Raw genomic sequence first — 25,405 nt, forward strand, 5'->3', positions numbered from 1 at the left:
TTGATAAACCGACCCTCCGCCCCGTTGTTCGCTTCTGCCACGAAATCAGGATCACCGTTTAGTGAGCCAGCGTGGAGAGCGAAAATGTTCGATAATTCAAAATAAAATAGGTCAATAAGATCGGGAATTGCATAAATATTGCTATCAATTACTTGTCCTCTCTGCTCACGTAATCACATTTACCGGTTTGAGTGCGGTGTCTTGGAAACTGTAGGGCTCGTAAATAATAAATAAACATATTCGGACGGGCGGACCCGTTGGTACGACTTCATTACATGATGTTATTTCATGACCTCAAGTCTACCATACGTATATATATAGAATCGCCCAAACGTACTAAACTAAAAGATGCACACGATTTCAAATTGGTATTTCTTCACTGACATATAATTCTTCCCTGCGGGATGGTAGCCTATTTGTCTCGTGACGTTCAGATTGCCAAGACAGGAACATTCGGCGCCAGACATTTAGGCGCCTGTGGTCAATTATACCTATATGTATTTTGTATATACATAACGAAGTTTTCGTTCCGCGTAAGGGCAGTCCTTTTGGGCCCAGGTTTTCTGGCTGCCGATCGTTCTGGCACACTTCTTGGAGTCGCATGTTACATGGCTGGAAAGTTAGCGCACATTGCATTGAAACAACAGTGACGTAATCTTACCAGTCTACTCACAACTTTCCTGCAATCCTAATTGAAAACTCCAGACTCAAAGCCAAGCCAGAGTATTTATTAATTTTTTTTTCATAAATCGATTTCTCAATATTTTTGTGGGGGCCGCAAGAAGGCTAGCTGGGGGCCGCGGTTGGGAGTCACTGACTTTGATACTGACATAATCTGCTAAATGTAATCGTGAGTAATCGTGATCACTTTTCCAATGTAATGGTAATCGCAATCGACTACTTCCAGATTTTGCTGTAATCGTTATCGCAATCGCGTGATTAAGAACTAATCGTAATCGCAATCGATTTCGTTCATTAAGTAATCACCCCATGTCTGGTCTCAATATCGCGGTGTTTTCACTATAGCTTTAACCAGAGGTGGTCAGTAACGAAGTACTTCTACTTTTTGGAAGTACTCAAGCAGTGTTCCTCTACTTCTGGTACTTACTCAAGTAGATCTGATTTTCTCTACTTCTACTTCGTAATATTTGGTTATCTACTTACTTACTTTTCGCTATTTTAAGTTTGTCAAATAGAAGTAGCTTAATCTCCCAATATAGCCTGAGCCTGAGGAATTTCGGGGCTGTTTACACGGAGTACAAACAAAGAACAACAAAGTAAATGGTGAGTTGCGTCATAACCACCGAGCTTTGCGTGCATAAAATTAATGTGAACGGCGTGGCACACTTCAAAGACAGTTTTAAGGAGTCATCGGAAATCCCGTATCTGCGAGTCTGTGACGATTTGGAGTTAAAAAGCCGAATTACCCAACTCGTTAATCGACAATTACGGGGGAATAATTTTTAGAGTTCTGAGAGGGGAATGAGACATGATGAAGTCATATTATGCGAAATTTATGCCGGAGTTGCGAGAGAATACTTTGAGTGCATGTTGACATGTTGACTTTGAGTACATGTTAAAGCATAAAAACCAGTGTTGTAATGCCTCTATCTTCCGAGAATAAAGCTACATTAAAAATAACGTTAACGATCCACAATATTTGTTATTAACGTATACTAATCGCGCAAAGTGTTGAAACCGTATCCGATACAACTTCTCCGTATTGCTCTTCGCCTAAACTCGGGGCCTTATCATATGGGGTAGGGCGCCATGCCATGATATTCTCTAACACAAGGTTTTCCAGTAAACAAAAGGTTAGTATCGCATTTTCATATCAATACTATAATATGCATCCCATGATACGAAAGAATGCTTATTCTGTCGATAGTTGCTAACACATGACACTTCATCAACGGAAAATGACAAATGAAACGATGATAATATTTACAGTCATGGCAAAACACAGAGTAAAAGGTCAAATACAAAAGTTCACGATTCAAGTTTTGCAGCTAAGCAGTCGTTCCTGTAACAAATGAAGTATGTCATCTCAGCAACATTTTCATCGGCGAGACAAGACTTGTGAAACCATTTCCGACATTCGACACACATTATCTGCTGATCGTCGTGTTTACTACCTTGACATATGCTGCTGTCGCAATTACCCCATCTCGATTTATCCGTGACAGCAATGACAGATGAGGAATCAGCTAGTTCTTTGTATGGCATATCACTGTCCGATATCGTAGCCCAATTTTCCAATACAGAAGCGCATTTTGATCGGGCTGTGTCAGTCAATGTGAATCGGTACTCAGGTGACGGTCGCCGACTCTTTGCTAAGTGGTCCACCCACACTCGGCACCTTCCCGACGGAAAATCTTCTGACAAGGGTAAATTGTTAGACACGCAATAGGCATTTGCTATTACGTGAATGCCACAGTCGAATGTGTTCAATTACTGCTTCACGTCCCTGCATAGAAAAAACTGCCAGTCCTTGATGTTGCATATCACATTCGCAACTGAAAGGCAAGCGCTAATCATTTTAAATATGTTGCGAAAAATATCCTCGTACCTCTTCCGATTTTGAGATACCATAGAATCCATCACTAGTGTGGTTTTGGTACTCAAGTTGACCACTGCCAGTATCCAGTGACTTTGAACATGCACTAGAATAATGAAGAAGTCTTTGTTCGCCGCTTGGTGACTGAGCGCAAACTGGCAGAGATGAGATGCATTGCGATTATGCTCTGCATATCTGTACAGAAACAAGTTGAAAAATTGAATACCAGGTTTGTCGATGCAAAATGCTTCTATTGCTCGCTCTATTGTGTCATCATCTAACCATTTCCCAGGTTTCAAGCATTGGCGTGTCACATGCTGCGGATTTTCATCCGTTGTCGACGAAAGCCATGGGTAATCATTGGGTGCGAGCAGCTTTACGGAGTCGGTCGTCAAATCCAATTGGAGTGATTCTTCATTCATTTCAGACATGTCTTCGTCGGATATCAACGATTGATCTGGATTTGATGGCTGTTGCGGGGGTGGATGTTTTTTTGACGTTGAAGAGTCATCTGGCGTGTTTTCAATATAATCAAAATCATTGGCGGCGAGCAGCTTTACGGAGTCGGTCGTCAAGTCCATTGGCAGAGCTTCATTCATTTCAGACATGTCTTCGTCTGGTATCATCGATGGATCTGAGTTTGATGGCTGTTGTAAGAGTGGCTGTTTTTTTGGCGTTGAATGGTCAGCTGGCGTGTTCACTTTATAATCATAATCTACCGTGCGAGGCCTTTTTCGACCAGACTTCCTGGTTCGACCCTTGCGATTTTTCAGGAGCTTACTCAAACTGCAGGGGACCTCTTTCTGTATGCTGTTGTCTCCGAGCGACATCGCTACAGCTAGAATATGATAGCATGTTGTAGTGCTTGCGCAAGTGCAAGATGGGGGCTTCGGGTGGTACCGGACGCAATGAATCTGACGTTGAGTCATTGAAGCAACGGTGAATACGCCATTTGTCGACGAGAATCCAACCATATTATTAATTCCGCACCACCTTGCCATAGCGCGTTGGGTGAATCTTCGATTATCCTTTTTGTTCGCCCTGAAGAATTTCGTAAGATTTTCGTCTTTGTTGATTTCACTTATGATATCTTCAAGCGTTAACATATCAGGAAACTTGATATCTTTGAGAATTTTTTTCATGTAGTTCAATTCCTCTTTAAGAGCATATCGCCCATATCCGCCTTCCGCGCGACGAAAATCATTCAAGTAGCCCGTCTGCAGTTGATGAAACCACAATATGATAGCATCCAATGTCATTTCCTTACGCCCGCTCGCAGCTTTCAGAACGTTATTCATTGATTCGCTGATATTGTTAGTAGGTGGGCCCTCATTCAAAGCGGCAAAATGCTTCGTTCTGAATTTGCAGGTATTTTTAGAAATGTCTCCCTTTAAATACTTGTCGAAATATGTTCTGAATTTGCCTGGCCATCGATTTGCCAACGTATCGTATTTATCGTTGAATTGATCCTCTTCCTCCGACGAAACCAACGTGCGTATATCCTCCAATATCCTTTTCAATTCGTCCTTTTTGAAAGAGTTATTGCGAAGCCATCTTTCAGCATCTTTGAGTATATGGTTCAGACAAAAAAACTTCGGCAAGTTTGGAAAAAATTCATGGAGTGGTTTCGTTATTCCCTTTTCTCGATCTGTGACAAATGGAATGTTTGAGCATTTATCCATCCCGAGGCAGTGCAATATGTCGCGGAGCATGTTTTCATGGTTTTTCATGAATTTTTTCTCATGCACCATAAATGCAACTGGGAATATTGGGTCCCCTACTAAAAATACGTTGCGGCACACCAAGACCGAAACGTAGAAGTCTCCGAGGGAGAAAGTGGTATCATAAGACAGTACTTGTGGCAGTTCCGTATTCTGCATTGATGCTTTCAGTATGTTTCTAGTTTCGTCAAGCAAATCGCTGTGTGCCATGCGGATAGTTATGTCGGGATATATTTCGATCATTCTGACAAAGCCGTCAGTGTGATCCGACATTTCTAATGCATTATATACAGTGTCCTTGGAAATTCGAAGCGACTGCCGCTTTATGTATTTCACATTTTCACATTGTTTCACATCGCGCGGTCTGTCAGTGGGCATTCTAGATTGATCCGATTGCCTCATTCCTTTAGCTTGTAACTCGGCGTACGTCTGTTTTGGTGTATTCCTGTCGTCTTTTTTGATTTCTTCCAGACATGTCCGAGACGTGTGAACGAACACAGAATCCTTTTTCTTAATTGCATTGCCGTGTGAACTGTCTCGGTGCAGGGTACTGTCCCCCAAGTAGTGTACCAGATAAACGGTGCTGGACTCAGTATCTCTATCTTCTTGTAAAATCAGTGAATATACGTGTCGCTTGAACCCAGACAGCGATTTTCTAAGCTTGCCGTCTGGATCCTTCAAGTGATAATATCTCTTGCGTACCCCTATTTTATCGTCGTGATGCATTCCTATGTGAATGAATCTATATTGATCACACTGAAAGTCGTTTCCTCCTGAGTTACATGGAGAGCGATACAAATAACCTTCTCCACCTTTGGGCTGTACTGCCGGTTTGTCGTAAATTATTTGAGGGTTTTCCAATATTTCTTTTGCTCTTGCAAACTTCAGAGATTTATTTCCAAGCTGGAGCATACTTTCAGCTTAGAATTACTTTGACCGCTTGCTTCTCAGCGGAACTGGTCGGCATAATTGGATTTATTCGCTGTTGCGTGAATCGAAGAGCAAAACATAACTGCTCATACCTCGCTGACATGCTTATCTGGGTCATCTTGGAATAATGAATAACAATAACTTCGCATTTATTAGAAAGTGTAATTCAATCTTTACCAAATAAACAGCATCGCTTCACAGCATCACACACTGTAAACGAAAATGGTGTGTTTTTGCAATTTACTGCATAGCGCAGGGCGTATTTCAAGTCATCACACCTTTTGAGTACTAGAATTATTATTTGCACCCATCCCCGTGGGTGTGAATAAGCCTAATACACCCCACCATACCATCAAAAACAAACCTCAAGCATTGGCATTTCGGGTGAATTATCAGTGATTACACCTTTTTTCAGGCACTTATGAATTCAGAGGTGGTCAGTAACGAAGTACTCCTACTTTTTGAATTACTTGAAGTAGATTTTGCCCACTCACACTACTTTTTAAGTAGTTATGATTTTAGACTACTTCTACCTCTACTTGACAGTTTTCAGTTTTGTAGGCAAAAATAAGCCTAGAAAACCTGCTTACTTAATTACTTTGAACCACCACTCCTACTTCTACTTGAGTAGAAATTCCGGTGTTAGTTCTACTTCTACTTGAGTAGCGACGATGAGCGATTTAGATTCCGTAGCCAGCAGATTATGTAATCGATGGTCAAATTTTCCGTCAAATTTGCCTCAAACTGGTATGGTTAAATTTTCCGCTGTTTCCGCTGCTTCGGCTGCACTCCGTTTTTCCGCTGATTTAGATTCCGCAGCGAGCTGATTATGTAAGTATCAAAGTCCGCTATGTAATCGATGGTCATATTTCCGTAATATTCGCCTCAAAATGGTATGGTTAAATTTTCCGCTGTTTCCGCTGCTTCGGCTGCACTCCGTTTTTCCGCTGATTTAGATTCCGTAGCCAGCAGATTATGTTAGTATCAAAGTCCGCTATGTAATCGATGGTCAAATTTTCCGTCATATTCGCCTCAAACTGGTATGGTTAAATTTTCCGCTGTTTCCGCTGCTTCGGCTACACTCCGTTTTCCGCTTATATGGATTCCGTAGCCAGCAGATTATGTCAGTATCAAAGCCCGCTATGTAATCGATGGTCAAATTTCCGTCAAATTTGCCTCAAACTGGTATGGTTAACTTTTCCGCTGTTTCCGCTGCTTCGGCTACACTCCGTTTTTCCGCTGATTTAGATTCCGCAGCGAGCTGATTATATAAGTATCAAAGTCCGCTATGTAATCGATGGTCATATTTCCGTCAAATTTGCCTCAAACTGGTATGGTTAACTTTTCCGCTGTTTCCGCTGCTTCGGCTGCACTCCGTTTTTCCGCTGATTTAGATTCCGTAGCCAGCAGATTATGTTAGTATCAAAGTCCGCTATGTAATCGATGGTCAAATTTTCCGTCATATTCGCCTCAAACTGGTATGGTTAAATTTTCCGCTGTTTCCGCTGCTTCGGCTACACTCCGTTTTTCCGCTGATTTAGATTCCGTAGCCAGCAGGTTATGTTAGTATCAAAGTCCGCTATGTAATCGATGGTCAAATTTTCCGTCATATTCGCCTCAAACTGGTATGGTTAAATTTTCCGCTGTTTCGGCTACACTCCGTTTTCCCGCTGATTTAGATTCCGCAGCGAGCTGATTATGTCAGTATCAAAGTCCGCTATGTAATCGATGGTCATATTTCCGTAATATTCGCCTCAAAATGGTATGGTTAACTTTTCCGCTGTTTCCGCTGCTCAGGCTACACTCCGTTTTCCGCTGATTTGGATTCCGCAGCGAGCAGATTATGTCAGTATCAAAGTCCGCTATTTAATCGATGGTTAAGTTTTCCGCTATTTCCGTCTTTCCGTCTTTTAGGAATCGGCATTTTTTATTGTTTCCGCTGTTTCCGTTGTTTCCGCGTTTTAGGGTTCGTTTTCCGCTGTTTCCGCTGTTTCCGCTGTTTCCGCTTTTCCGTCTTTTAGGGATGCCCAAAATAGGCTAACCTGCCCCCAGGCAATTGTAAATTCAAAACTTCTAAAATATAAAACGTGCATGTTAATTCAAATTCAGGCATATTGCAACAACTGATCATAAAGGAAGAGCAACAAGCATTTAATTTACATCACATATAAGCAATCGTGGGTCAGATAAGTCCCAAAGATACCAGTGATGAGCGGATAGTGCTTTTCGAGACTCCGAATCCCTCCGACAACTTTAGTGTCTGAGGAAAACTCCCTCCGACTCCGAAGAGCTCAATCCCAGACTCCGAGATACTCCGGTGAATGTCGTCAAGTATCCGAAACAGTGGCAAGCATGGTACATGGTACACATGTTACAACATGGTACATGTGATAATATGGTTGGCCTCATAGTATTGCTTACTCTCCAGTCCCCAATTGCAGTGCAGATGGCTGATTTTTATGCATCTGGCAATCATTTTTGCATGTTACCCGTCATATTACAACTTTACAAGGTGTCAACTGTCTGTGTTTTGGTTTGTAATCATAATCAATAGTGTATTCTGGTCAGAGCTATCCAAAGATATCGGAGACAAAAGTTACAATACTCCGAAATTCTCCGAAAAAATATCCGTAGTAAACTCCGGCTCCGCTCCGACTGTCACAAAATTGGCAAAACTCCGCTCCGAATCCACTCCGACTCCGCTCCGATGCTCATCACTAAAAGATACCCTTTGCAGGAATGGCAAATCCTATCAAGATGAACATGCGATATTTGGCAAGAATGGGAATAATCACCGATTTGGATAAATGCATAGCATTCTTAAGAAAACACCGTTTACTGGCCTCCAGAATGGACTGCCAAGGATGTGGAAGCATAATGACCGAGGAGAGGACTTCCAGTACAGCGGACGGTCTTCGCTGGCGATGCCACGACTCCAAATGCCGGACTACGGCAACCATACGTAAAAATTCATTTTTTGAGAAGAGTAATTTGGGGCTCATCCAGCTGGTTATACTAACGTACTATTGGGCTTCTCGTACTCCACAACGACGAATCTCTTTCGAGGCTGAAATTTCAAAAAGAGCAATAGTAGACTGGGCCAATTTCTTGCGAGAAATATGCTCTGCAGACCTCATAGATAGGAAGGGGCCCATCGGCGGACCGAATAGCGAAATTGCAGCGGATGAATCGGTGGTCGCTCGTAGAAAGGCAGGCAACCGACAAGGCCGTCCAGTGAAAGCGGTGTGGATCTACGGGGCCGTAGATCTCGTCTCTAAAGAAGCGTTTGTAGAATTGGTCCCGGAGTCAGGCAGAACGACGGAAAATCTGAAAGAAATAACATTGCGCAATGTGAGAGCAGGAACAACCATCAGAACCGACGCATTTTCTTCATATCGTTCTCTCAGTGACTGGGGAGGGATGGGGTATAAGCACAGGGTGATAAACCACTCGTTACACTATGTAGACCCGGTGACGCTTTTTCATACGAATGACATTGAATCGTTCTGGCGTCAGGCTAAGGAGCTATTGAAGCTACAAAACGGCGTAAGTCGAAGATTGATTCCAAGTTATCTGGACCAATTCCTTTGGTCGAGGATGTACCCAAAAGAAGATCATTTTATGCGCATACTTGAAGCAATAGCGGCCAACCCAAAATACTATATGGGAAGTGAAGTTTGAAACCTCCCTGATGCCAGTCAACTTGCGTTTTACATCGATAATAGCACCTACCAAACATTGAGTTATTTGAAAACAAAATACCAAAAATTTTTTATTATATTTTACAGAAATTGGAATATAATAATAGGAAGTCCTATTTTTAATTGAATGAATTTGCCAGCTGTACCTATCAGTGAAGAATGGAATTCATTTCTGTTATTGGTAATCACTACATTAATGTTCTTTATGCAATTATTTTATTGTATATTTGGACTGAAGAGACGAAAGTTTACTGCAATATAGTTAACGTTTCGATCACAGAAATGCCCTCAGGATATGAAGACAGTTTCGTGAACGCATCAATCACGAATCTGCCCTCAGGCTATGAAGACCGTGCTGGGACGATAACCCAGGCCCAGTTCGGTCAGCTGCCTAGAGAATTACCAAAAGACTGGGCCAGATTGAATTCGTCGGCTTGGGAACATATATCACTTTCACAGTGTTGGCAAATTAAAAATGTAACTCATAATTTTACGAATCCGGGCCTCTTTTTTTCGTCGACCTTTGGATATGTCAAAGCCGAAAAGATCACATTGCAAGAATACTTATATCCAACCGGGAAATACTGGACTAGCCTTGACCGGTTTGAACATACCTGTGTTTGTGGGCGCGAAAAGGCATACATCACTCCTGATTTGAAGCTCAAGGCCCTGGAATCAGAAATAGTTTACGTTAGACCGACAGGCCACAATGTCAGATTGGCCTGGCGCTTTTCTGAAACATCAAGAAACATTCGAGATTGGAACCCGCTTGGTTTATATCAAATAGCAATTATGAAGTACAAATTGAAAGCCTTGAAAATGTTTGCTAGTTATTCAAGTATCAAAATCAGTTGTATAACTGAACAAGTTAGAACCGAAGAAATAATGAGACAGAGAAATATATACAATGATAGTTCTACCGACTTCGTGGACTGTGTCCGCTTATGGCAATTTTTACAGTGTACTATCTGTACGGTCAGAGGACTGGTAGTAAGTTTCGAGCCACACGCAAGCAAGATAATACTGCAAGAAGAAGATTCAACAAGGAACCTTCATGTCACATTGAACAAAGAAATGGATTTCGCACCTGGATTACGCAACTATCATCCTTCAGCCCCCGTATGGTTGAGAGACATGGCAGGCGATAAGCCTACATTGCCAAAAAATATGATCTGGGTCTATCCTAGCTACATTAATAAGTACGGTTTCGAATATCGCGATGGGCCTACACCAACGAAAATAGCAGGAGCTCTGCCAATATACCTACAATACCCTTCCATGTTGAAGCAGGATCAATCGTGTATCAGAAGAATTCAAGGCAATAGGGCTATCTGCAATGATCCTGTTGGAGGTTTAAATATGAAATTGGCGTTTTGGGATCAAATTAAATACGATTCACAGTCAAATGAGAGAAGGTATCCCGGGAAACCATTTGTAATTTTAGGAGGGAAGAAGACGGGATTGGAACAAAGCGACTCCACGCTACCAGGAAGAACTAGAAAAAAGCGTCTTTTTTTTAGTTTGTTTATTTTATCGTTCTCTGTAATTTTAACGTTGGCTGTAACGTCAAACCTTCAGGGAGTTCTGAACAAAAATATGGACCAGCTTACTTCTCAGATGAACGCACGATTCACAAAAATCGAAAATGATTTGAAGACAGTGGCAGACGGATTAAATGATCTCTCACTTATTGGAATTGCACGCGCCCAGAAACTTAATCAAGTCATTGTGACCAGTATGCGTCGAGATGCAGCAACTGAGGAAAGATTTAAAACTATTACAAATATGATTTGGACAAATCGTAATATGATAATTGCTCAAATAGACAGTTACTTGTCTACAATCCAAATGGTACAAGAAATGACTCTTGCAGAATTAAGTTTGAATCAATTAGTTATGGAGCAATTGCAAAATCTAACTGCAAGACCCATATTCGATAAAAATAAGGCTTACGCTGTACGAATAAAATCGGGAATTTTAAGCCTCCGAGAAATAGCTGAAAAAATCATTGAACTAAAAGATGAGTATGTGAACATTTCTCAAAACCAGGCTTTAGATTTACAAAATACACGAAGAGAGTTGCAGAAAATCGACAATCAAGCTGAAATCGAAATAACACGCTGGCAAGAGGATTTGAACAATAGTATTTTTGTGAATGCATCAGAGTTCTCAAACGGCAATGTTAGTTTCCACCATCTTGACCAAATAATTGGGGAGGAATTCTTTGACGACGTTGGAACCGCAGTCGAAACCTTGGCAAACGGGACTTCAAAAATTTTACAGAATGTCGCTAACGGCGCTAAAACTGTAATCACAGAAGGAGTACACGGAATAACTTCTATCCTAGGAGCAGGGACACAAGCTTTGTTTGGTGACATTGGAAGTATAGTCTTGCCCATAGTGGGAGTGATTGCAGCCATAGGCATATTGATTTGCATGATCAAAATCTATCCAGTAATATTCCCGAACAAAAAGAGGATCCATCGTGAAATTCAAGGAAGAAACAATAGATCTGAAATGACCACGTATACAGCAATTCTCGCTCCAACGTACCATCAAAGATAATATTTGGAAACAAAAGGTAAAATGAAATATTTCTATTAACTGATACCCCTACTATATTTAGATTTAAGCTTAAAGTGTATTGTTAACCGACAATCGTGAAATCATGAAGATAAAGATCTTCCGGGAGTCGATAATTGGGATCATGTGGATTCTAATCAATTTGAGTCAAGGTAAAAAGGTATCTCTTACTGAAATGTCACTAATAAAATTGCACGATTTAAATGTTTCACGTTGGATGCTGTATAATGAGAGTCAAGTTATATTACATGCCCCGTTACATAGGTTATTTGAACTAGATGCACCCACTACTTCTAATTATGGGCACATCGAAATGATTACAGGACATAGCAGTCAATTTGGACCAGTCAAAACCTTTGGTCAGACATTGCAAAATAATCTTGGGAGGAAGAATCAACATAACGTATATTGGGAGGATCCTTTAACCTTTGAGCAAACCTGTATTTGCCGAAGGAAGATTCACTATATTGAACCACCTCTGGCATATGCAAATTTGTATAGAAAGATCAGATACGTAAGAGCAGATAAATTTAATGCGCGTTTCATTTTTCGTTGGGCTGAAAATAATATCACCTTACCAATATCAAATCCCCGAAATGCACACACTCCCGTAATGACAGTATACAAATATCTAATCATAAATTTGCTCATAAATTATCGAGTAGTGATTGCCAATTGTGTAAAAATATGGCATCCTGAGAAATTCGAAACCAGCATCTCAATGCGTAATTTCTATGTCTGTACAACTGGAGATCAAAGATTGACGAAATGTTACGCTTGCCAATTTAAGGGAGAAAACCCAGTCATGAATATAGTGGATACTGGAATATTCATACAAGAACAAGATAGTACGATCAATGATTTTGTAACAAGGAACGACACTGACAGTGCTTTAGATTCTAGCATACTATATGCCGCCTCAGAAAATAAATGGCCTTTAGAGTATTTTGACAGAGTGGCGTCAAATCGTATATATTGGATTAGAGCTAGCTCGAAAATATCTACTGAACTTATATTAGAGGACGGTGACAACTGCTTTCGTGATGGACCAAATCTTAGACAAGCCGGAAGTATACCAATAAAAGAAACTACACCATCTATGATGGCAAATGACCCAAATTGCCATCGTCGTGTACTGGGAAAGACAAAATGTAATAAACCTATGGGTGGAGTTGAGGCCAAACTTATGCTTGGAAATCACATGACGTATGACCCTTCACTAAATAAACAACAATTTGTGAATGTTCATGGAGGTTTTTTGATGAAAAACAAAGGATTTCGCATTCCCGAATCATTTGAACATAGTAATCAGACTTTCCTTTTGGTATGGAGACATGGAAATACGAATAGAATTGGCCAAATACTACGTGAAAGTTGGTTTCAAGCACGAGAAAGGGTAGTTACCATTTTCGCTAATATATCCAGACCAATTAACATGATAAGATCTAGATTACGAGCAATGATGTCTCGCGAACGAAATTTTCCAAGAACGATGAATATATTATCGAACAAAATCTCCAGACTAAAGAGGGGACTATTGCCAACAGAAGTATCACGATTAAACAAAGCATTCAGTCAGATGACTGCAGCTATGATTCTATTGAGAGCGACTATGCGACAGATAGAACTGTTTGAAATAAGAATTTGTTATAAAGCTAGCTTTCAAAATGGAAGTTTAATTTATGTTCCTTTCGCCTATAAGGAAACTGTGCCCCGAAGCGATTCACTAACATCCAGCATACCAGAAACAGATATGACTACATTGACGAATAGCGAAATTACACTATCTCGAATGACATCATCAGTTGTGACAAATATTACGGATAATATAGGAATTGGCGCATATACAGTGGTAGAGTCACCATTAAGGACTAAGATTTTGACATCGTCTCTATCGACATCGCCTGATACAATATTGAAATCATCAAACGTTACTATTGGGAGAAATCAGACATATGATGTCACTAGGCCCGAGGCCCTACTATCACAAATACCAACACAGGTAACCTTGTCCGAATATTCAACTAATTCACCGACTACAAGAGAAACTGATCAGCACCGGCAAATGCTAACAGCAGCATCAGATACGACCATCTTTTTGCCAGAAGTTCAGCGAAATTCAAATTATTTCAATACCACAACACCATCAATAATACTTCCATATGAGGTAAGTGCACAAAGAGTAAGCATTCTCATTACAGGTATATTTAATACAACGACACAAGCAATGAAGAATACAGATATAATCACAAGGAATGCCACGTTCACCCGATCTACAACACATACAACACCGATGTCAATCATGATGGCCATTACTACATTAACAGAAGACAACTCAAGCTCAACTGCAAACTCCACAAACTACAAGGAAGACTCAATTAAATTGCCGCAAGCCGGTAAGTGGACTGTAACGACAAATGAAGATATATTGTTCAGACCAACGATAGAACCAAAGTCAAATTCGACAACTGAAACGCCAAATCCATTCTCACCCATATCAAACTTATTAAACACGTCGGAAGAATTACAACAAATTTCAACAACCCCAGTGGGAAAACGCAGCTCAGTTGCAGAAACCATTACCCAAGAAGATATGCGAGGTAACAACGTTTCAACACAAAATGACTCGAGTCATACAAACAGATTACAATCAAGTGCTCCAACGTTCATAACAAAACATGCAAGTATAGTAGAAATTTCAAAAATGTCTCACAAGATTGTAATGAATAATTCTAACAGCTCAGTCAATGACAACATAAGTATTTTTGCCACGCCTGATCCTAGTAGACATAGGGTTGGAAAAAGATCCTGGGAAAATACCACCATTTTGGCCAATAGCACGAATCAAAATCCAATTATGACGGAAGAAATAACATTTAGGTCAACAAGCCAACCATTGATGTCAGTTAGAAGAGTTGAAATCGGACCCACGACTGATAGTAGAAGTACTAATTTCAGTGGACAGAGCCCCATGCACGTCACAAGAAGTAGTACTGAAGAAAAATTGAACACTAATCACAATACTACGTCTTTAGCATCATATACTACGCAAGCTACAACAGAAACTGGTGAAAAGATCAAACCAACTATGAGAAGTCGGGTAACCCACATGAATATTACTTGGGAAAATATCACGTTAGCACCAAATAGATCAAACTGGGACACCACTAACTTAAATCTAAGTAATTATGAGACTACTATGAAGTATGAGTTGGGCCCTGAGCATACCAGAGATCAACAGTTGATTACCAAGAATATGCCTAAGGCGACATATTTAGCTTTTCAACCTAATGTAAATTCAAGCTGGATGGTATCGCCAAGTGATAATGAAGAAAAATTCAATTGGACTCAAGAACTTTACAAATTATCCGCCTTGGAGAGGAATTTTTCATTGGAAATAGATTCATACATCATCTTCAGAACTCATGTCAAGCGTGTCAGGGAACTTGCAAATGAAAATCTCTCTGGCATTGTAAGCGCTGGAATCATTATAGCAATAATCACTGGAATAATGATATATCTAGTACGAAAATTCTGCAGTCAAAAGAAACAATACAATATGCGTGCTCAACGTAGAATTGTAAAACGTAATGTGAGACACGAGTTGAAAAGGAAAATCCTAGAAGAATTGCAGAATAACTCAGAAATAATGGCATTAAATCATGAAATGAATGAATTAATCGCATAATGATTAATGTTTTCAGACTATTATTCACTGAAATATGAAGCATGAAAACTTGACTAACTATGTAATACTAGTGGAAACGGACTGACACGCCCAAGGCTATGAAGTCGTGATAAGTTGTAAACAGGCTTATTGCTGTACTGTGGAAAATATGATTCCTTATTCCTGCAATGCAGTAAAAACCTTGCTAGCCCGGGGCTGTAACAAAACAAGTACTAAGACTACATTGGAAGCTTGACGTAAAAATGTGAAAGATACACTTACTTTCATATGTGAAACGTGATCTCAAGACCGTCGCATAAATACAATGTCTTTTGTAAAACTGATGATATATCCCAAAATAGGCAGTAGTCCATCACCTCTGCAATAAAGTAGATATATTTTCGAAAATGGAATGGCAATGACTGTATATTAACAAGAGATATACGGGCAAATTTTAGTGACGAGTCGTTAAAGCAGTATTCATTTCTCAAATACGATCCCAAACCCTTACCTTTCCAGATTACCATTTCTTTTTTCAGGCAAGCGCTACATCAGATTGCTGTGAAATGACACAGTAACATTTACATACATTGGATCAAATGTAAATAATTATAAAAATCATTTAATATCTCATTTCTTGTTTCATTATACTGTAATTCATTCCTTTCGTTATATTTTGGTGAAAATATGTTGACATGAAGAAAATCACGACAACATGATTATAATTAAATAAATATACCTAAAAAATTCACAAAACCCTCAAAAACCGAAAAATATTTTGTTATTTAGTCTATACAGGTGAATTTAATTTTGAAGCTTTCAATTTTGCTGCTAAATTGCAATGATATCATTTTTGGGTGTTCTTATTGTTATAAAACACAAAAAAAAACATATATTACAAAAGAATCTTAAAATTCAGATTCAACAAAAAAAGGTATTCGCAAAAACATGTAGATTTAGATTTGTAACGATAGAAGATTCCAAAATTCTGTACATAAGGAATATTATTTCTGGACAGCACAGGCTGACAATTATGAAACCTTGTGAATATACTGAGCATCCAGGGCCCTAGATTATCGAAGACACCTCCTGGGTAAGTATGATGTAAGTATATTTTACTGTTTTCTATCAAAGTTTCGAGACCATATTTAGTAGAAATATGGACAATCTCCTATAAACTGCGAAACCAGGGCAGGCTAATCCATACGAAGCCGAGTAGAAAAAGATACATGCCATTGCGTAAAGCAATAGATAATTGCCCCTCTAGAACTAACAATACTGGCCCTTTATTTTATAACTAATAAAAAATACGACACAATTGGACCAAACATGAGTAGTTTATGCGATCTTCCAATTACGAGATAGGTAGTAAATGTATATAAATTCACGCATCACCATACTGTAGACACAATCCAGTCGTTAATGGAATGGATGTTGGGACACATTGTACAATTCTGGGATCAATTGTAGGTATGTTTTAATAAATTATAGGATTGTGAGAAGAGAGAATAACTCGGCACAGAATCAATAATATTCTGAAGTCGGAGGGCAGCATATTTCCTTTAGTAACCCTGTGAAAAGGAAGTAGAGCATTATGTTATGTTTTTTTTTGTACAATAATCAGTTATCAGTTTAACTCAATTTAAGAACAAGACCAAATGCTAATGAAATCAGAGTTTTCTATGGCTAATTATAACATAATTACAAGTACCTGGTTCAATCAAAGTCCTTCATTGTGTAGTGAGAACTTGGATGCATGATTATGTTGAATTGGTCCTTAAGATTTCTTGAAAGATTGATTTGGCTGTTAGTACAAGGAAAATGGAAGTTCAAAACATTATTTACAAAATTTAACGTCTATCCTAGAAACAGGTTAATTTGTCACTTACTAAAAGTTTAAGCCTGGTTATTATTGAAGAATACTGCCGCCCCAAAAAATACCCAATAAATAAGGGAGTTAAGAACTACATATTTAAAATGAAGGTAACTACTGAACCCTATAACTCAATCGGTATGGCTGAACACCAATAGCCATTACATCATGGAACAGGCCAAATTTGCTCAATTTCCTTTCAAATGAAGCTGTAAAGCACCCAACACTATTGAAATGTTTCACTAGGCATCACAGAAATAGTGGAAAGCTTGACAAGTGAGTTTTCACAAAAATGTCTAAAGTGACATATTTTTTCTTTCAAGTAGGCATAGAAATTGTCATGGAAAATTACTGGTACGATATAAAAAAATGAAGCACCAACAGATTATGAAATTCTGCTTTCTGAATGACAGATCGTGAGTGCAAACCAACATATTTTGGAAGATAAAATCTCTAAAATATATAAACTGAGTAGAATTGACCTATGAAGTAATGTGCACACTACGTAATACAAGTGAAAACTAACCTTGTGTCGGATGATGCCTGGGCGATGTCTCGCGGTATTGTGCGGTGTCTCCTGGTACCTTCCGGTGCCGTGATATAATCTAAAATGACGGAAGTAATGTGAAACTTATTATCAGATAAACTTCTCACGACATTTTGCAAAACAGGGCGTAGTCATCCAAAGAATGTAAAAATCTATATATACAAGCATAGATTTTTTTCTGAATATTTCGAAATAAATATATACACCCACTCAAGATAGAACATTCATTCGGTCACTAGCATATTCTTATATCTGGAGGTCAGATACTCATGAATTATATTGAAGATAGAACAAGATAGTTTTTGTAATGACATATTACTAGACGGAATAGTACATGGATATATATACTTACCGATTGTTGAATTTAGGTGAAGTGATTGATATAGGCTATTATAACTGAAAGAAAGTAAGTAGAGAGAGTTAATTATAAAAAAAAGGATAATAGAACGACAAGATCCAGGCCTTGCAAGTGACAATCATGTATCGTTATGTTATATTGATGTTGTATCATATGTTATTTTACATAGTGTGTTATTGATTGCACAAAGTGAAGCTTTTACATATAGTAAAATGTTTGCTATTGATTCTAGATTGTTTAATGTGAGATTGATTCATTGTAAACTTTCATTACAAAGAATATGGCAACTCCTTCAGATCTACCAGCAACATCACAATCTTCTGTCATTATACTTGAAGATTGGGAGCCTGTACTACGGGAAACTGATTCCGATGATGATTTCCCTCTAGACAATGATTACAGAGTCCAGATTGAAATGGAATGTAGATGCAATACATTTTGTAATCTTTTTTTCTGCCGCGGACCTCTACTGAAAGGAAAGGGAAGATCGCGATTTTATGGCCTGAGTTTGACAACCTTGCTAACAGGCCTTGTCAACAACATGCACAGATACGGTGGTGAATTGGTAGATAGACTGGCGTTCAGATTGAATTCACGAATCAGAGAATGGACTCAACAACGAGCTGTTTGTAACAGAAGAAACAAGCTCAATATAATCAACTACCAGTTCATTGTCGGTGGAATCGAAATGGATATCGACCATTATATAACACGATTTGCAAGAAAACACCTACTAAGACACGACATAATCCCATCTCTCAAAGGTGGATACAGCAAGAGGGATTGGAATGAGATGAACATTGATGTGTGGGAAAGAACTAATTGCCCAGTTTTTCTCGAGAGAGAGGAAGATATATTTCATGCGTTCTCGATTTGCGACGAAATATGGAGAAGATTGCCAACAGCCTTCCCAATGTTCAAGGGATTAGAGTCGTCCTTGTGTGAACCCGTGAAAGACGTGAACTGGAAGAAAGCAGCTGTCGAGCAAATAAGAAGGGATGCCATTATATTCATCTACTATCCCAACCTTATCATTGAATCGCTAGCAGCAGGCGACTGTTTTTACAATGTAGAAGAACTCCGACCGGAGGCGGAGAATGTGTACAAAAACAGGTACCTAATGCATGTAAAGATTGGGAAACTAAGAACATTATTGATCCGATATGATGAGAAGAATAAGAATAAGGAATAAGGAGCTGATGTTGCTGAATAATCTGAGAACTGGAGAGTTGCTATATGAAACTGTTTATTTCTGGAGTTATCCATTTACCTGTGATCTGCTGAGTACTGCAATTATTGGTGTGAGTACACTCTTTATCTATGACAAAACATTACTTTCCCCTGTTAAGATATCTTAAGCTGTCTGGTCCTAGGTATCTGATTGCAAAATACGGAAATATTTGCCGTTGATATCAGATTAAACAAAGCATAAATAACACCTTAATCACACTATATTATGGCCTCAGCATTAACAGAATAAACTAAATGATTAGATACATTAATCAATTCCTAACTGTCCTTTCTACCGACTAACTGAAATCCCTGACTATTTGTCGCTAGACAAAGTTTTCGCCAAAAATCAATGTCATGGTTTATGAGTAACCACTATTGTCGCCATTGAGTATTTCGAACAAGTGACGTATTTTGAATTAAAACAAAATCTGACATGGCCTTAGGCATTGCAGTCAAGGGCGTGAAAAATTCTTTAAAATTTAACTTAAGATGTGCTTTTCGTATTGGTGATTGCTGAATTATTATGTATAAAGTATAAGATGTTGTAACAAAAATGGACGTTACGTGTTATAACTGACAACACCACATATATATATGTCAGGATCCTTCGATCTAAAGGAGCGAAGTTACAAATTCGCTTTAAAATGGGAAATGTTTGCTCTGATAGGCGGTACATACGAATATTGAAAAAAAGCTTAATACAACTATATATTGATAATAGGGATTAAAGTTGCACAATACCCTATGAAAAAATAAAAACCAGAATTAATAGTACTGAGTTAGCACATTTAACATCTGCAAGCCATGTACAAGGGACTACTTCTCCCAAATGTAAAATGTGTAATGATTGACGCGATACCTTTCGAAATTTTTCATAATGATACATTCGTACCGCACTGAATCATTCACTTAAATGGCGCCAGTCAGAGAAACCGTTGCTATGGTTTTTGATAAACAACTGATATGTGCATTTCGTATAGTTTGACTGTATATTGCATTTTGAAGATAATCTACATCTGAAATTGACTGACAGATGATTCAAATCGATACTAGAGCGTTATGAGTGTAATTTGGTTTATAAATTGTGCATGATAGACGTGAATGGAAAAATTTTAATTATACCTTGAAGAATTTTATAAGTGCGAATCATTTATGATTGAATTTATTGTTAATTAGATCTGTATATCTGTTAAATGACGCAAAATTCATTGGAGTATTTGGTTGTATTAAGACAGGAAATGTGTTTTCTAGTAATATCTGAGCTCTGGACCGCATATGGTCGTTGTTGACTGGGGCAATGCGTGAAGATTGAACACCTGGAAGGTTACAGAAGAAAGAAAAGAACCTGGAATAAAGGTTTCAAGACTGATATCTACTGAAATTCATAGACTGTTAGAACCAGTGATATCACTGTCCCCTGAACATTCTATTCCACACAATTGGTGGCCAGTACGGATTCTTCAACTTCCATTTGTGATATCTCACATGCACTGCACAGAACAACGTTGCAGACTGATTTTCACAAGGTGTATTTTAGCAACTATCTCGACATTCATACTCATATGGACGGTGGTACAAGTATGCTGGTCTTCAAAAGGTGAATACCCATCTTCGAACTCTACGAATATTTCAACAGATGAGGGTGTTTATTTCAAATTATAAAGACAACAAAAATAGTGGGTCAATATTTTCACAATGAAGAAAATTTTTTCGAAAAAGCCGAAATCTACATCAAAGGATGCTCAAGCCTTACAAGAGAATCTTGCTCTTATGAAGGACACAGTCAAACGTCACCAAGATGTTGAAATGAAACGAAGCCAGTTGAAATTGGCCGTAAAACAACAAGCAGAATTATTCAACGACATGAAAAATTTAATTCCAAAAACCACAAAAGAACTAGACTCGGCAAATCGTGACGTCAAGACCGCTCAAGCCGACCTATCAATGATAAAGCGCGCAACTGAAAAAGCATCTATGAAGATTGATTCTCAGACGTTAAATGAAGTTCTTTCGGCGGAATTTGATTTAGGAAAAGCACATCAGAGAACAATAACCGGCTCCGGTCCAGCAACGTTATCGGCCGCCGTAGAAGTTATATCACCGCCTGCACCAAACTTGATTTCGATTAAACAACCAACTAAGCCACCAGCATATGCAGTAACCAGACAGCAATTGCAAACTGGCGAGAAGGGAAATAACAGTGATGTCTTTGCCCAAAAAATAGCCCCGCTTATACCGCAGAAATTGGTACCAACAGGCTCCAAACAGAAAAATACTTACAAGAATATATACCCCCGATTAGATGGAGGTAGCGATACACAGTGTTATGTGACAGGTATCGAAGGTGTGGATACAATCCCTAATAACCTCATAATCCGGGGGTCATTTTTACCCCAGCAAGACCCAGAATTCGAGCCGAGAATCCTGGCTTCACAGCGGACTCAGTTAATCCCACCGCCACTTTTCTCGCCAAATGTGATTCATGAACAAGGCCGTTTAGTAGTACCTTCCCCTGAGAGACGCGGGGTACCGTGGTACCTGCCGGAAGAGGCTCAAAATGACGATTCGGGGAGGCTCGATGATTCAGATGCTGCGGCATCTAATATCTCTGACCCACTGCCATACAGAAACAAGCGAATTATGCCGATGTCAGAGATGATCTCTGTAATGAAATCGGCTGGGTCAACACCGTTATTGCCTTGGTTGGAGGATAACCTCCGTATCCTGGATCATAAAAACGGCAATAGCCTTATCGATCGAGTCCTGGCTAACGCGATGCAGGCAAAATTGATCGAAGCAGGCCGTCGGGAGGATGCAGAAATATTCGATAGGGTTGGTGCTCTCACTTTACAAATAGGAAAAAAAGTTTGCAAATGGGCAAGGATTTACTTTGCAAATGGGCAAGAAAGTTTGCAAATGGGAAAGTATTTACTTTGCAAATGGCCAAGAAGTTTGCAAATGGGCAAGGACTGATTTCACTTTGCAAATGGCCAAGAACGGTCAAAAATCACGGCTTTTCATTGTATCGCATTTTTTGTGGTGTATTGAACTGATAAAATTGCTAATAAACCAATGATGATGGGTGGGGCCATCAGCACCCTCAGTTGAGCATTGGAGCCAGATGGGTCCTCTCCCGCAAATTCGGCGAAATCCAAATCCAAATTAAAAAATCTAGATCTTAATCCAAAATTGACGTCAGTTAGTTCGTGCTACCATGTGACCCCCATCGCCAGATTCACCACCACTAATTCGGATAAATCCAGATTTAGTTGGTGCTGTCAAAACTCACGACATGGTGGGGTCGTCAGCCCCCCAGTTGAGCAAGACCCAGATGAGGCCTCCCTCAACACATTCGGAGAAATCCAAATTCGAAAATCCAGATCTTCATCCAAAACTGGCGTGAGTTAGATCGTGCTGCCATGTGACCCCCGCATCCCCCATCACCACCACCAATTTTGATAAATCCAAATCCAGAATTAGTTGGTGCGGTCAGTCCCCCAGTCGAGCAAGACCCAGATGAGTCCGCCTCCCACATATTCGGCGAAATCCGATCGTGGTCAAAACTCACGACAATGTGGGGTCAGCGCCCCCCCCATACTTGGACACTACCCAAAAGAACCCTCATCCCCCAGAAATACGGCGACAAGGACACTCATCCCCCAGAAATACGGCGACCCATCGTCTATTTGACCAAATCCCGAACCCGAAAATCCATACTTTCATCAGAGTACACCCCTCCCGCACTTCTTTTCTCTTAAGTTGCAAATGGGCAGGAAATTTTTCAAATTCGAAGGATTTACTTTGCAAATGGGCAAGCATTTACTTTTCAAATGGGTAAGCGTTTACTCTTCAAATAGGCAAGGATTTATTTTCCAAATGGGCAAGAAAATTTGCAAATGGGCAAGGATTTACTTTGCAAATGCGGGCAAGAAAGTTTTCGAATGGGCAAGGATTTACTTTGCAAATGGGCAAGGATTTACTTTGCAAATGGGCACGGATTCACTTTGCAAATGGGCAAGAAAGTTTTCAAATGGGTAAGGATTTACTTTGCAAATGGGCAAGAAAGTTTACAAATGGGCAAGGATTTACTTTGCAAATGGGCAAGAAAGTTTGCAAATGGGCAAGGATTTACTTTGCAAATGGGCAAGGATTTACTTTGCAAATGGGCAAGGTCGGTGTCCGATTCCATAGACAACTCCTAGTCGCTTCGACATCTTCCTTTCTTTTCATTGTATCGCATTTTTTGTAGTGTAGTGGATTGAACTGATAAAATTGCTAATAAACCAATGATGAAGTCTGTTCTGCAAATTGTGAATTCAAATACCGGTGAAAAATTTTCAGACCCTGCGATCGTCGCGAATCACTTCAATGAATATTTTTGTAACGTAGGCTAGGTCCTAATATTGTCTCTTCTCTTGCGAAACCTGCGTCAGCCAGGCCGGAGGTAAGATCGACATCTCAGTCTGTTATGCTCGATCCTGCCAATCACGCCGAAGTAGAAGTAGCCATCCACAAACTGAAATCCAACAAGGCCGTCGGCAATGATCAAGTCCTATTTTTTAAACTTCATGATAGAAAGCGGTGTCTATCCCAGCTCTGAAAACAGTCAGAGTGGTACCAATACACAAAGCTGGGGTTGGAACTAATGTCACTAACTATACAGAGTACAGACCGATATCTGTTCTTCCGTGTATTGGGATTGTCTTCGAAAAGCTGCTCCTGTCTCGCCTATCTTTCTTCAATACCTCGCCAAAATGTCTATAATTTCCCCGCATCAATTTCGATTCCGCATTAAACACCAAACCTCACATCATCATCATCATCATCTAATGGTTTATTAGCAATTTTATCAGTTCAATACACCACACAATATGCGATACAATGAAAAGACAGGAAGAAGTCCAAGCGACTTGGAGTAGGCTAGTCTATGGAATCAGACACCCGCCTTAGCCTAGGAGATGTAAAGAGGAGGCATGCACAGTTGCACAGAATGCACACTGAATGAAAGTAAAGATCTAGGGATGGTGTGAACTTCTGAAAGGTTCAGGTTCGTGTGAACGCGAACCGAAAGGTTCTGTGTGAACGCGAACGTGAACCTCACGACGTCACGTGACGTCATATTGCTAATTCCAGCCCTATATTTGAATGAATGTGACAGCCTTTATAGTCTTGTAGAATTTTCGGTCAACCTAGAAAAAATTCTTATAAAGACGTATTATATACGGTTGGAAAGATAATTTTATCAGCTTTTCAATGTTGGGTTTTGTCACTTTTTTACCTTGGGGAAGAAAAGTTATGACCAAAAACGTGCCAGGGGGTAAAGCACTATTTTGCCTAACATTAAAATACAATTACAAGCTAAAACGCGATATCCAGCCCTATATTTGAATGAATGTGACAGCCTTTATAGTCTTGTAGAATTTTCGGTCAACCTAGAAAAAATTCTTATAAAGACGTATTATATACGGTTGGAAAGATAATTTTATCAGCTTTTCAATGTTGGGTTTTGTCACTTTTTTACCTTGGGGAAGAAAAGTTATGACCAAAAACGTGCCAGGGGGTAAAGCACTATTTTGCCTAACATTAAAATACAATTACAAGCTAAAACGCGATATCTTCGTAACATAATACAACACCATAAATTGGAATATCACTCTCAGTAAAGCAAACTAACAATCGAACAGCAAAAAAAAATGAAAAATAACTTTATTAAGAGGTATTTATGATACGTTAAGGGGTCAAAAGTTGACCGAGACGGAGATAACACTGGTAAAATTTCGAAAAAAATGATCGTCAAAATGAGCGTCAACCCCATGGACCCCCCTCGAAGTTTTTGTTCAAATATAGCTCAATTATCGTACAATCGTCATCTGTCTTGTGCAAATGATAACTGTAGGCTAGTGGTAAACAGCAACAAAATGACTTTTCTTTAAAATAACAGCATTCTATTTATGTAGAAATTGGGTTGACTTTTATTATTTCAAAGCTAATTATTCAACTGCATTTTTTGAAATACGTGGTCGTGTCTTTATAATCTGCGCCTTCGATTTCATATCAATAAGTGCTGAAAATCCATTTAGACAAGGAAAGGTGGTGGCGAATGTAATAACAAGGCATAACGCTTTCGACGACACATTTGGGTATGATCGCAAAAATGATGACACCAAAATTGACTAACAAATTTTTTTATTGAACATATAACATCAAGCCGGTTCAAGCAGCTCATCTTGAAGTT

General features: G+C 39.3%; 2 protein-coding genes across 3 annotated transcripts in view; one reads left to right on the forward strand and one right to left on the reverse strand.

The window, feature by feature from the left end:
* Positions 1-25,405, reverse strand: part of LOC145432885 (uncharacterized) — a 202,393-nt gene that overhangs the window by 123,145 nt on the left and 53,843 nt on the right. The window lies entirely within an intron of this gene.
* On the forward strand, positions 7,948-8,889 carry LOC145438479 (uncharacterized). The gene has a single exon (XM_080315810.1). The coding sequence runs from the start codon at positions 7,948-7,950 to the stop codon at positions 8,887-8,889; it is 942 nt and encodes a 313-aa protein (XP_080171936.1).

The sequence above is a fragment of the Botryllus schlosseri genome, chromosome 1 (genome assembly GCF_051294905.1).
Source record: "Botryllus schlosseri isolate E-star chromosome 1, Bs_hap1, whole genome shotgun sequence".
NCBI classification, from domain to species: Eukaryota; Metazoa; Chordata; class Ascidiacea; order Stolidobranchia; family Styelidae; genus Botryllus; species Botryllus schlosseri.

Bases quoted from the DNA above. Each gene is read 5' to 3' on its own strand.
- LOC145438479 (XM_080315810.1), top strand. From the start codon at position 7,948: ATGGCAAATCCTATCAAGATGAACATGCGATATTTGGCAAGAATGGGA.